This window comes from Sminthopsis crassicaudata, chromosome 1, assembly GCF_048593235.1.
Source record: "Sminthopsis crassicaudata isolate SCR6 chromosome 1, ASM4859323v1, whole genome shotgun sequence".
NCBI lineage: Eukaryota > Metazoa > Chordata > Mammalia > Dasyuromorphia > Dasyuridae > Sminthopsis > Sminthopsis crassicaudata.
The window spans coordinates 723,461,382-723,473,692 of NC_133617.1; the positions used below are offsets into that span (position 1 = coordinate 723,461,382).

The window sequence follows — 12,311 nt, forward strand, 5'->3', positions numbered from 1 at the left end:
TAATAGCCTCTTGGATATTTGTCATGATTATGATGATAATTTGCTATTGCAAGCATTGATATTGGAATATTAGATTTTATTTTAAAATCTAATCTGTGTATAGCTTCATACGTACATATTGTGTGAGAGCACATGAACTGCATAGTCATACATAGCTCTGTGTCTTTCTTGGGAACATAAGACAGTGCTAAAAATTCATGTCTATTGTAAATGACACTGTGTCTTAATCTACACTCAGAAGCCAACCAAAATACAAAGAATTCATTGATGACCTTCTAGTACTGGGTGAATGAAATATAAGAATATAAACTGTATTTTTTTCTTTTTGAACTATATATTTTTTTAAAAATTTAACGCATACAAACGTGCACACACAAAACACATACATAACAACATTGGTGACTGTTCCCTGTACATGAATCTGACCTTCAGGAACCAATTTTAGTTCATCAAAATTAGTGATGCTGAGAAATCAGGACATCAGTGCATAATGACTGTGAAATTAGGGATGCGAGCTCGCTCTGCAAATGACAGGACAAATCATGTGAAAAAGTTCAAGAGAAACTGCATATTAAGACATTATGTTACGTAAAATTAATATTGCACTTCTCCCTATTGCTTATTGCTCTCCTGAAGGATTTTTAAAAATTCTTTTCTCTTCTGATCAGCTATTGTCTGCTGATTTTTTTTTTTTTTTGGTGGTACACTGGCAAAGTGCAAAACATGTTATTACCTTTTATTGTAATACAGGAGATGACAAGCAGATCCTTTTGAACAAAGTAGATCTTTTACTGCTTTTAGTTTTCTTGCTGTCACATGTTTGATTTGAACACTAAAGAAAAGTAAGATGCTTAAATATTACTGTTAAAAATCTTACAGATTTTGTCTTTACCTTCATCCTCATTCTCTCTGTGTCTCTCTGTGTTTCTCTCTGTGTGTCTCTTCTTTCCCTCTCTCTTTCATTCTCTCTCTCTCTCTCTCTCTCTCTCTCTCTCTCTCTCTCTCTCTCTCTCTCTCTCTGAATTTCTCAAGAAATTGTCTTCTTGCATTACTGGGACTGACAAAATGGTTCTCATGTAGTCTGCAAATTAAACACAAGTGCAGTGATTATTTTGAATAGCTAAATTACATTCTAGAAAGCTTGCAGAATTCATAGCATTGTCATTAGGTATCCGCTTGAATACAATTTGTGTAACCTTGGCCAAGACAGCCTGTCATTTTAATGTCAGTGTTTTATCTGAACAAGACATCATCCTTTCAGATACAGTGTACAGGTTCCTTCCAAAGATGCCCGTGCAGAAACGTGTTAACAGTTGCAAATATGAAATGCTATCAAGTTCATCACTGTAACTATTTGTCACTGAAATGTCATGGAAAGCGGCTTTTAATGGTATCTTACATAAAATGAAAGAATTGAAGACATCTGTATGCTGGGCAAATATGGTGTGGTAGAAGCATCATAGGGAAGTTGTTCCTGTTCACATGGCACAGGGGTGAGGTTATTGACTTGCCCGAGTTTTTACTGGTTTTTCTTTAAGTCGCTTTCTTGAGAAGACATAGATCACATTGGTTTCAGGCACCTGGCCCTTGTTTTCTTCTTGCTGTGATCTGTAAAAGAAAACTCAAATTTTGGTTAACTTCTTAATGATCAGTTCATAAGAAGTAAAAGAATATTTCCCAGTAATAAATAGTGAGCTTTTTATCTTCACTCTGAGCAATGTAAAGGTCTTGCCCCTTTTACTTCTTGCAAGGCCATGGGATGCAGCAATGAATGATACAAGAGCTTTATCAGCCCTATAATAATAGCACAATAGGATTTGTAACCAGGCCTCCCCTTGAAAAAACTGATTTGACAGGAAAAGTTGGTAAATCTCTAAGCAGAATTATGAGTGTTTAAAAATCTGATTGGGAAATCCTGGTTCTTTGTAAGTTTTCCTAGCTCAGTGTTTCTACTTTATTGCTACTTTAGGTTCCTGTGTCAGTGGCTATGATGACACCTCAAGTTATCACTCCCCAGCAAATGCAGCAGATCCTCCAGCAACAAGTGCTCACCCCTCAGCAGCTCCAGGTCCTGCTTCAGCAACAGCAGGCACTCATGCTTCAACAGGTAACTATTAACTTTGCCACCTGATAAGACAAGCACGGCAGCCTCACCAGGGAAATCTCTGATCCACTTCCTGGACCCAATCACTATCCACTCCCCTCACATGGTGACAAGTTCTAGTTGCTAAAATTTTAAGAGAAGAGAGAAAAACCACTGGAAGTTTTTGAAATAATGACTTGAAGTTCTGTCTCTTGATAAATAACTGTTTCAGATGTCACCAGTGTTTTGTGGTAACAATTTAGGATTAAATTAAGAATTGGAATTTTTAAGGGACTTCTTAGGTGTTCAAGTTTTAAAGCTCTTGCTATGACACTGGAAAGGATGCTGGATTTAAAGACACAGTATTCCCTTTGCTGGTTCTATCACTTTGTACCTGTGTTACTTGGGGAGCTAGACTTGGAATCAGTGAGATTCATTTGACTCCTGCTTCAGCTCTTTCTTAAGATGTTTGACTTTGAGCAAGTCGCACCCTTTTAGTCTCTTCTACAAAATGTGAATAATATTTAGCACAGATTATAATGCCCTCACAGGGTTATTGTGAGAATCAGATGAGATATTTGTAAAGCATTTAGCCAACCCAAAATATTATATGAGTGCTAGCTATTATTATTATTATCATCATCATCATTAGTATTACTTCACTTCCTTGGGCCATAGCTATAAAAAAGAAATGGGATGAGAGGGAGGAGAATGGCTGATGACTTAGGTCCCTTGGAGGGTGAAAGCTTTGATCCTATTGAAATTTATTCTAGGTGAGAGACTTCTAAATAGGCTGTAAGTGGGGGAAAAACTCAAGGCTATGGGCCTATTAAACATTTCCAATATTTATCTTATCAACAAATTCAAATACCCAAATAGGGGAAGTGTGTATTCTGACACATGAGCGAAGCATCTGAAGGTGCTGCTTTACAGGAATCCATTCACTTGTGCTGATACTAGAATCTATTCCAGCTTGTCATTTGGCTACTGTACATAGACGCATTCATTCCCGATGTGTGTTTGAGCCTAGCAGGTCCTACATCAGCAGGACTGTGGTGATGGTGGTGGCAGAAGGGGGAGCAGGAGGGGGAAGCAGAGAGGCAGAGGAGCACCCACACTGTCTATGCTTGTATTGACCAACACTGAACACAGTCAGGCCTTCTCATTTAGAAAGCATAGATGTGTTTCACAACAGAGATTTACCAGTCTCTCTCAACAAGGGCATCTTCGCTTTGTTGTTACAATCAAAGGTCATTCCTTGGCTTATTTTAATTAGTTTGTGTAGAAAATGGTATGTTTTTCATCAGTTCATTTTGGAGATTACTTTTCAGACGATAATGCCAAGAATAGTCAGTGTGCACTGAATTTATTGTTGAGTTTCAAACTAAAGGTCAGACCATTACAGATAAAAGGATGCTATTTTTCAAATCACAGTTTGTGTATTACACCGAAAGGGACACGGAATTGGCTCCTCCACTTGGTTACTTAGCATCTTTTGCTTTTCTTTGCAGCAGCAGCTTCAAGAGTTTTACAAAAAACAACAGGAACAGTTACAGCTCCAACTTTTACAACAACAACATGCTGGAAAACAGCCTAAAGAGGTACAGACAATACATATTTTACTTTCAAACCACAGATCCCAGAGGACTGTCTAGTGGCTATTAAACTGTCATTCATCTTTTAAATGATTGCACAACTGAGCTGACTGTATCGGGACTCAGCTTTCAGCCTCAGAGTTATTGTCCTGTTTTCTCTCTAATTTTTCTGTGTTCCATTTGCTTGCTGCCACATATTTTACTGCCCTGCTCCACGTTTGCCTTGTTCTGTGAGTATGGGACAAGTGTTGCAAATAGGATCTTCAATTCCGCTTTTTGGAATGTAACTGTGGGTCCAGATTTCCTTAGAGATATTTAAGTCTTCTCCATTCACGTGGATTATTTAGGGAATTTATGGGGGAGGAAAAGGTGAAACTATATAATGCCATCGATGGAGTTTGTGCTTATGAAACCAGACGTTTGCCATATTGTACATTAAAGAAAATAATTCTCCTCCAGAACCATCTTATTATGAGTTGACAGTCACAGAGTTCAAGAAGATGGTCAGATACTCTGGGTCTCTAACCATAAAACTCCCACTTTTTTTCTTCTTCTCTAATTTTATGGACACATTCTAAATAATAAGTAGTCAAATCATAAGCCCACCGTCCTTCTGAAAAGGAGTAAATATAGGTTAGAAATGTTCAATGCAGATCATTTTGATATTTTTTCTTAACACATAAACAAATGGTGATGCCCTGAAGTAGAGAACCAACTTTCTCAGCTTTGGTGCAAAGCTGAGCATACCGCTCTGTTTTTCAGAGTGACAGATTATAGCACTCTTCCGAGTATTATTATTATGTTACCTGCTCTAGAAGGTAGTTTTATCATGCTAGATATTTCTTGTTGATGAACAGTCCTTCTGGGGATAGTAGGAGTCGTAATTCGATAACTGGTGTAAATTCCTATTTAATGACTTCTTTGTGCCTCTGAACCATCTTGACTAATTGGGACATTGTTGAATGAGAAAGTACTAGTGTCCATCTTAGATATCATGATCCCTCATGTAAAAGTTGCTGAATTACACCAATTTTCCATATTGAGGATGACTTAATTATTCTCTCTTTCCACTTCGTCCCCCTTCCACCAAATTTGGGAAATCTCCTGTTCTTTGCCAAGTTTTCATCTGGGATTACATTTTTGCTACCTGGATATAAAGCCCCGAAGGCGAAGCTTATTTTTGGGGTGGGGGGATGTGATTGTGGTGGTGGTGGTGCTGGTAGCTTCAGGGAGTTTGGGGGGGGGGAGCAGAGGGATGTGGGGAGGAAATGTTATAATGAAAATGCTGACACAACCTTAAGTATAGTGGGTAACGGGTGCTGCTATAATAAAAAGGGAACAGATTAAAAAGTGTCTAAAATGTAAATCTAAAGGACTAACAGTAATTAAAATGGAAATGGCACAGGGAGGGAAGGCATGTAATTGTGAGATATCACTGTGCAGAATGCTCTCAGCTTTGTTTTGCTGGCTGTTTTTCTAATTCAGTAGGGCTTACTCATCAGTGGCAGTTCAATGCGCGTTAATGACTCTGGGATGCAGGCATCACTCTGGACAAAGAAATGATTATTGTGCGGTCAAAAGAAGTTCAAAGACAAGAAGGGAATTTCAGTTTTTTCCTTAGAGATCCACATTCAAGAGCATATAAATTAAGCCAAATGTTAAAAACCACAGTCTGAAAGCTGACTTCAAAGTCACAACTCTCTAATTAATGAACTGCGAGCTTCAGTTTGGACAAGTCGTGGTTTGATGCGCCCATAAATCAACATGACAGGCCTGTTTCACAGTCTCAGACAGTGCTTGTCATTGAGTCACATCAGATGTAAACACAGCAGAAAAAAAGAGGGAATATGAAGGAGGTGCAATTGATCAACAGAATTGGTAAAAACTCACTTTTGAAGCACATTATGCATGATCACAGGAAATGGCTACAGCCTCAAGAGGCTTTCTCCTTCTGCTGTTGCTTTTTTGAATCCGATTTCTAACAGCCTTCAAAAGGGAGAAGAAGAATTCCGGAGCTTCTCCCCTGTGGCTGGCAGGCAATAACCCCCTGTTGTTATTTTGTGCTTCTTGCTTTTCAAAGGCGTCAAAATTTAGTTTTTTAAAGATCTTTAACTCGATATTTGAAGACAAACAATAAAGGGCTGCCACTGTCATTCTTATCAGTTACCAGCGATTGGATTTTTTCTTTCTGTTGCCACTTCTTATTAACCTCTTATTTGGTCTATTAGACATAGTTGGGAATGCACGCCTGCATGCTGGGAGAACATGAAAGTTCAGATGGGCTCTGAGGGCAGATAAAGAAAGTTGAAGGGGAAAGTTACACTGCAGAATGAATGATAAAAGTTAACTCGACTCAATTGCTGTTGTCAGAAAGGAGACCATCCCCAGACAAAGATGAGGGCTTTGAGTTCTGGAGGGAAAAACAATCACACCGTAATTTGGGTTGAAAGAGAAGGAAAAGTGAGACAATGTGGTGGCATTTCGGTGTCTCCAGACACACTTGGCTTAGCGTGCTCTGGCCTGGCCATGCTGTTTGTGTGCAAACTTGAACATAAAGAACATTTTGGAGAGGGGGGTGTTTTCTCCGCTTAGGTTGTAGGAGGACAAGGAGAGCTGCCCCCTTGGAGTGACTCTATGTTTATTGTACAGATAGATTTGGCAAAAGCCTGTTGCAGTAGTGAATCTCATCCCACATGTCTTTCAGTTAGGTCGATCCTTATTTTCCTGAGTGGAGGGCAACCTCTTGAAATTATTATTCAGTTGGTGGTCCTTTTGTGCTAGAAATGACAATAGAGTCACATGGTTGCAATTTCATGATGTGGACTGGTGGTTATGATTTTAACAAGGTTTGAACTTGGATGTCGACAGATGGAACAAGTGTATTAATTTACCGAATCCCCTGGTCATTAGTGGCTCGTAATTTCGTACCTTCGATTTCCACAGCTTCCCTTGTTTTTTTTTTTTTGTTTTTTTTTTCTTTTCCCTTTTACGTATTTCTTCAGTAAGAGACTTGACCTTTAACAGTACAATATATCTTTTACGCTCAGTTTTTCAAAAGTTGTAAAGATGTATTTCCAGGCCAAATTTTGGGTCCAGCTTGAGTTTAGGACCCAAGTCTTAACTCAGTGAATACTCTAGGGAGGTGGTGGTGTGGGGAGAAACTGTCCCATTGTAGCTGCTGGCCTAACTGCTCATTAATATTTGACAGGATTGATGTGGAAAATAGGCAGAATTAATTGTAAATCAAGGGAGAAGAAGAATTCCATTTTGTGTAGTTGAGCCTAGGGTGAGTTGATTGTTTGAAAAAGGCCGTTTATCCTCGAGCAGTTATGACAGTTTATGTTAGGCAGTGGGGAGTAACCTAAGAAAAGAAAACAGACCTTTGACAGAAGCTTTAGGGAGGGGATCAAAAATGCAAGTTTTATCAGGATATTTCAGCATTTTAACACTGACTACTGACCTGACAACAGGACTGCACTGGGACCTTTTTTGTATGCATTCAATTGTGAGAAGTAAACAAACTTGCTCGTATCCTGTGTTTGGTAACTGGGTGGGGAGCACAGTTTGGCAACGTGTGTTGCTTTTAAATTCTTTCTTGGACAATGGGCCTTGTATACTTTTATATCCTGGCTTTTCAGATGTACAGAGCTTTCATGAGCTTTTCCTAGGATAGCTGCAGAGACAACAGAGAGGCCATCAGTCATTTTAGATAAATAAATAATTTTAGCCATTTAATTTATAAAAGGGTGGGGACTCCCAAAAGGTTATGTTCAATCTAGAGAAAATTGAATCCATTTTTTCTTTTTTTTTATGTTTTTGACTGGGGAGGGAGAGGGGAGGTAGAGGAATGTTGGGAATTAATATCTATTGAAGAAGTGAAAAAATATTTTTGACATGAATATAACTATCATTGGGTTTTACATTAATATGATAACTTGGGAAAGAGTGAAAACAATTGGATCATTTTATGCATGCTGTTCCTAAAATGAAAACACTGGCTTTTCATTTAAATTTATTTAAATTTTTGTTGTCAGTGCTATAGATTTTGTTTTTTGGAGTGAAACTCAATTAACTTTCCCAGTGGCATGGTAGTAAGTCTGAAATTGGTTGCTAATATGAGAATGATGGCTTTTTACTGTAAAATAAACTACTTGGGGATTAAAAGGAAAACAACATTTCCTTCTTTCTTTGAACGTTCAGTTAGAAGGATTTAAAACATATATTCTATTTTATGTATATGCCAGATAAGACTGGAAGTTAGGTCAAGTGGGATATAATTATTCTCCAAGGTATAATTATTAAGCAAAGTCATATAAGAACCAAAAGGGTTGATAGTCCCTTAAAATCTTTCAGGAGCACATATAAAATATGATCTTTATGATATTTTAAAATAATAATTATTAGGAGAGTTAAGTGTTATCTCTTTCTTTACCTGTCTCTTTTGACTGCAGTTGATGAAGGGTTAATTTTCTTTCTATAATTGTTATCCATAATGTGGATAAGACCTCCACCTTAGTATGATTCCTAGCAGATTAGGGATATTAGATAATTTCCTTCTATTTATTGTACTCCTGCACTGTATTATCTTTCTATCACTCAGATAATTACTAAGGAAATCTACATTAATTTTTTTCTTTTCATTTTTTTTTCTTTTTTTTCTTTTTCTTTTTTTTTTTTTTTTTTTTGGCTAGCACAGGGAACGCCTAAACACTGGCGTGGTGTATTGATGTTTTACACAACAAAAGTTTTCCGTCATTAGTACAATAAGCAAAAAGATATTTATCATAATGTAAAGCCTTCCATGTGGTTTTTAGAGAACAAAGAAGGGGGAAAAAAATCCACGATGAGCAACAAACCTAGAGGCTTTCTTACCTAAACAGAAATTGGGGGATATGAAGCTGAGAGTACTGTACATATCATACTCACATTCAAGTAAGATGTTGTTTGCTAAATTATGAATGTGTGTAATTAAAATCTAGTGGCTGTTTCTATGAAAGATTTACAATGTTATTTCATCGTTTGTCATGGCTAATTAACAATATTAGATGAAGTTTTTCTTCTTCAAAGGTCTGATTTTTTCTCATTTATTTATGTCAGAAGTGATAAACAGAGTAGTTAAAAGCTTCTGCTGGTGGAGGAGGGAGTAGAGCAGTGTGTTCCTTTATACCTCAAAGGTTCAGGGTTCAAATCCCTCTGGAGGAGACTAACTCAAATCCTATTTATAATGAGAACAATTAAAATGTTCAAAGTCTTAGAAGCTGAAGTCTGAACTAAAAGATCTAGATTTTTAAGAAGTTGGAAAAAGTAGCCCTGATGGACTAATGATTGATTGTCAAGTGAGATGTGGCACAGGTAATAAATTAACCTAATCAGCCTCCTTTAATGGATAAACTATTCTGTGGGTTTTCAACAGAGCATGTGACACTGAGTTCTTTATTTCATAATATTCAATGATGTTGAGAAGCTCAAAAACTTCATACTTCTGCCTATCCTTGGGAAAGACCTACCTAATTCCACCCCTCCCCCCGTTTCTGGTTTCTTGCAGCCACAGCAACAGCAGGTGGCAGCTACCCAGCAGTTGGCCTTTCAACAACAGCTCTTACAGATGCAACAGTTACAGCAACAACACCTCCTGTCCTTGCAACGCCAGGGTCTGCTAACCATTCAGCCTGGACAGCCTGCCCTTCCCCTCCAACCTCTTGCCCAAGGTATGTGTTAAGTTATGAAGAAGGGGATCAGAACAGCCTCAGGTATGATGAGGAATTCATCACTCAAGAACCTGTTCATCAATCCAAGATTTTTCACTTACAAAGAAAGGCAATCCCCTTCTGTGGGGATCTTGGGGAGTGGGATCATGGTAGAGGATGCGACTTAGAGCTGCAAACTCAGGCTTAAAGAGTCAAATCATTGGCTTAAAATTTCACATTGCATAGGATTCGTGGTGTGTTAATCCAATAGAAGGATACTTTTTAATAGAACATTTCTTCAAATTTTTAAGTTTGGAAAAACTAATTTTTCTTTTATGGTTTCACCATTATTTTTTAAAACATTCTTTATTTCATAACTTGCCCAAACTCAATCCTCTGTTTTATTTTATAAATAATATTTAGTATTCAAGACTTATACCATATCCCTCTCCCCAACACACATACACACACACACACATCAGAAGTGAGATCTTCTGTTTTTCTTGTGCACCATGATAATTGTGGAGATATGTATACAAGAATTGCACAAGTTTAGCATATATTGGATTGCTTGCTGTCTAGGAGAGAGAGTGGGGAAAAGAGAGAGAGAAAAATTTGGAACACAAGATTTTGCAAGAATGAATGTTGAAAACTATCTTTGCATATATTTTGAAAATAAAAAGTTATTAATAAAGAAAAGACAATTGAGGGAATTGAAAAAAAAGAAGTGAGATCTTTGTCATGACTAGAGAAACTCTAATATAAGATTATTCTTAGATTATTTTAATCCTAATTCATGACTTTTGAATACCATACATTTCTCATAATAATTACCATCCTTCAGCTTAACTTTGTGAAATGTTAGGATTCAAGAAAGGACACAAAGTTTTGTGGAACTGGGCTAATTACATTTGAGAACCTCTATTGGTCTACGATTTATTCTAAGGCCTTTGGAAGTGGAGTTTTAATGGGAAATGGAGCAGTTTTCAGGGAGTCGTGCTGGCTTGAGTGGTTAGTCTAACTGGATAGATTATTCGCAACTCAAAAAAGCTCTCCCCTCTGTTTCCTTTTGCAGGTTATCTTTCTCCCTCTCCCCATTAGACTATAAGCTTCTTGAAGGTAGAGCCTATTTTTCTTTTTATTAATATACCTTTAGTGCTCAACACATTGCCTGACACATAGTAGGTACTTACTAAATATTTTTGGGGGGTCTATTAATCCAGATCAAAGCAAATTTAAGCTTTCTCCTCACTGATTCAACCATTTCACACTCCTCTTCTTGTTTGTGTATTTATATATTGTCTTACAGGATGATAAGTTAAGGACATTTGCAAATAGTATCAAATTATCTTCTGAAGTTAGGTTACCAGAAAATAGGAAAGTTTCAGTGTGCGTGCTGCTTTGAGAATGGGGGATGGATTCAGAAAGTTTCATCTCCAGTAGACTCAGGGAGGGATCCTGGTAAGGGAATCCCTTCTGGACACTTTTGGCCACACCCTTTTTTCAGTCTGTCTCTTTTCAACTTTGAAATCCTAGCCTTTTCTCCATTTTCTGAAACCCTTTCTTCCTCAAACTCCTCACCCCTTATTTATACATCAGTGGTTCAAATGCTTGATATTTAATCAGCACCCCCTGCATTGCTGTCAAAATAGAAGATTTGGTAACTGAGCAATACAAAAGGAAATGAAAGGGCACATAGGCTAATGTGCCTTGGGCTGGCAAAATGTTAAAACGTGCTTTAATTACACCTTCAGGTTTATTGTTGGAAACATCACAGGCTGTTCTTACACACCCACTGGACTCAAGCTTCACCCTTTCTCATTTTTTCCCACAGCTCCTACACTATTAAGTTTGCTCACTAAGGTTCATTGTTAGAGTACATCAGTTAAGCTGTCCAAAAGAGGCCAATTGGGCAGTGACAAGACACGCTCGTGTAATGTGAAAGAAATGAATGTGGTGATGCATGAAGTGTAATCTGTGCAGTAACACATCAGAGACACCAGTAGGTAATTCGGCAGTCATGGCATTGATTGATATGCTTAGCAGTCTGGGAGAACTATTAGCCCCTACAACATGAAGAAAAAGCATATTTAAAACCTAAGGGGTGCCTCTGAGTGTGCCCGAGATCACATAAACATAAACAGAGGTGCTTCTGGGGTCAGGCCCTTGCAGGGAAATGAACTTAGTGTGGTTGACAACCCATGGGAAAGTAGGAGCACTTTCTCATTTGGACCTCACCCCCCTACCCCTTTTTCTTGAAGTACCTTGAGGATTCAGGCCTGTTGGATGACAACATGATTTTTTTTTATCAGAGAGATGATGGCTTAAAACTGATGTCATTACGAGGTTTAAATCAACTTTCTGCTTGCTTGAACATGGTCACCTGGGTATGGATGTACAAGGACAAAAAAAGGTTGATCAACTCTGTTTGTCTTTGAGCCAGTGATACCTGGGGTTGTGAAATTGAGTTCCATGAACAGTAATCTGTCAACTGTCCCCACAACATACATTTTTTAAACCTGTGCCTGCATTTTCTTTTTATAATGAAGAGGACCAGTTGTCCTGGAGAGGAAAAAAATGGGAGGGGAGGGAGGGAATAAGGAGCTGAGACCATGCATTAAAATCATTAGTGATGTATAGTTAGTAACAAAACGAAGATGTTTTTATTTTAAAATTACCAGTTTTCTGTGTACCCCAAATATGTTAAAAATGAGTTTAAAGGGATCTCCAAAATGACAGAGTATGAGCTATGTAATCTTTGAAGCCATTTTATAATAAATGGTTCTATGAGATGAGTGATGGCCTTCTTTCTCTATTGCAAAATGGACAGGTTTTCTTTTAAGATTACATTTGCAACTCTCCTCTACCTTAAATAATTAGCATATCACTGTTATTTTGCATTGTAGTTACTCTGATTCCTAAAGGGCAAGATTATTTTTTTTTATC

The 12,311-nt window shown here is 37.7% G+C and overlaps 1 protein-coding gene across 1 annotated transcript in view; it reads left to right on the forward strand.

Annotated features, from left to right (window-relative positions):
• FOXP1 (forkhead box P1) overlaps window positions 1–12,311 on the forward strand; it is a 265,651-nt gene that overhangs the window by 160,388 nt on the left and 92,952 nt on the right. Inside the window, 3 exon segments of the mRNA XM_074284103.1 lie at window positions 1,970–2,107; window positions 3,595–3,684; window positions 9,224–9,386. Coding sequence (XP_074140204.1) covers window positions 1,970–2,107; window positions 3,595–3,684; window positions 9,224–9,386 — 391 coding nt within the window.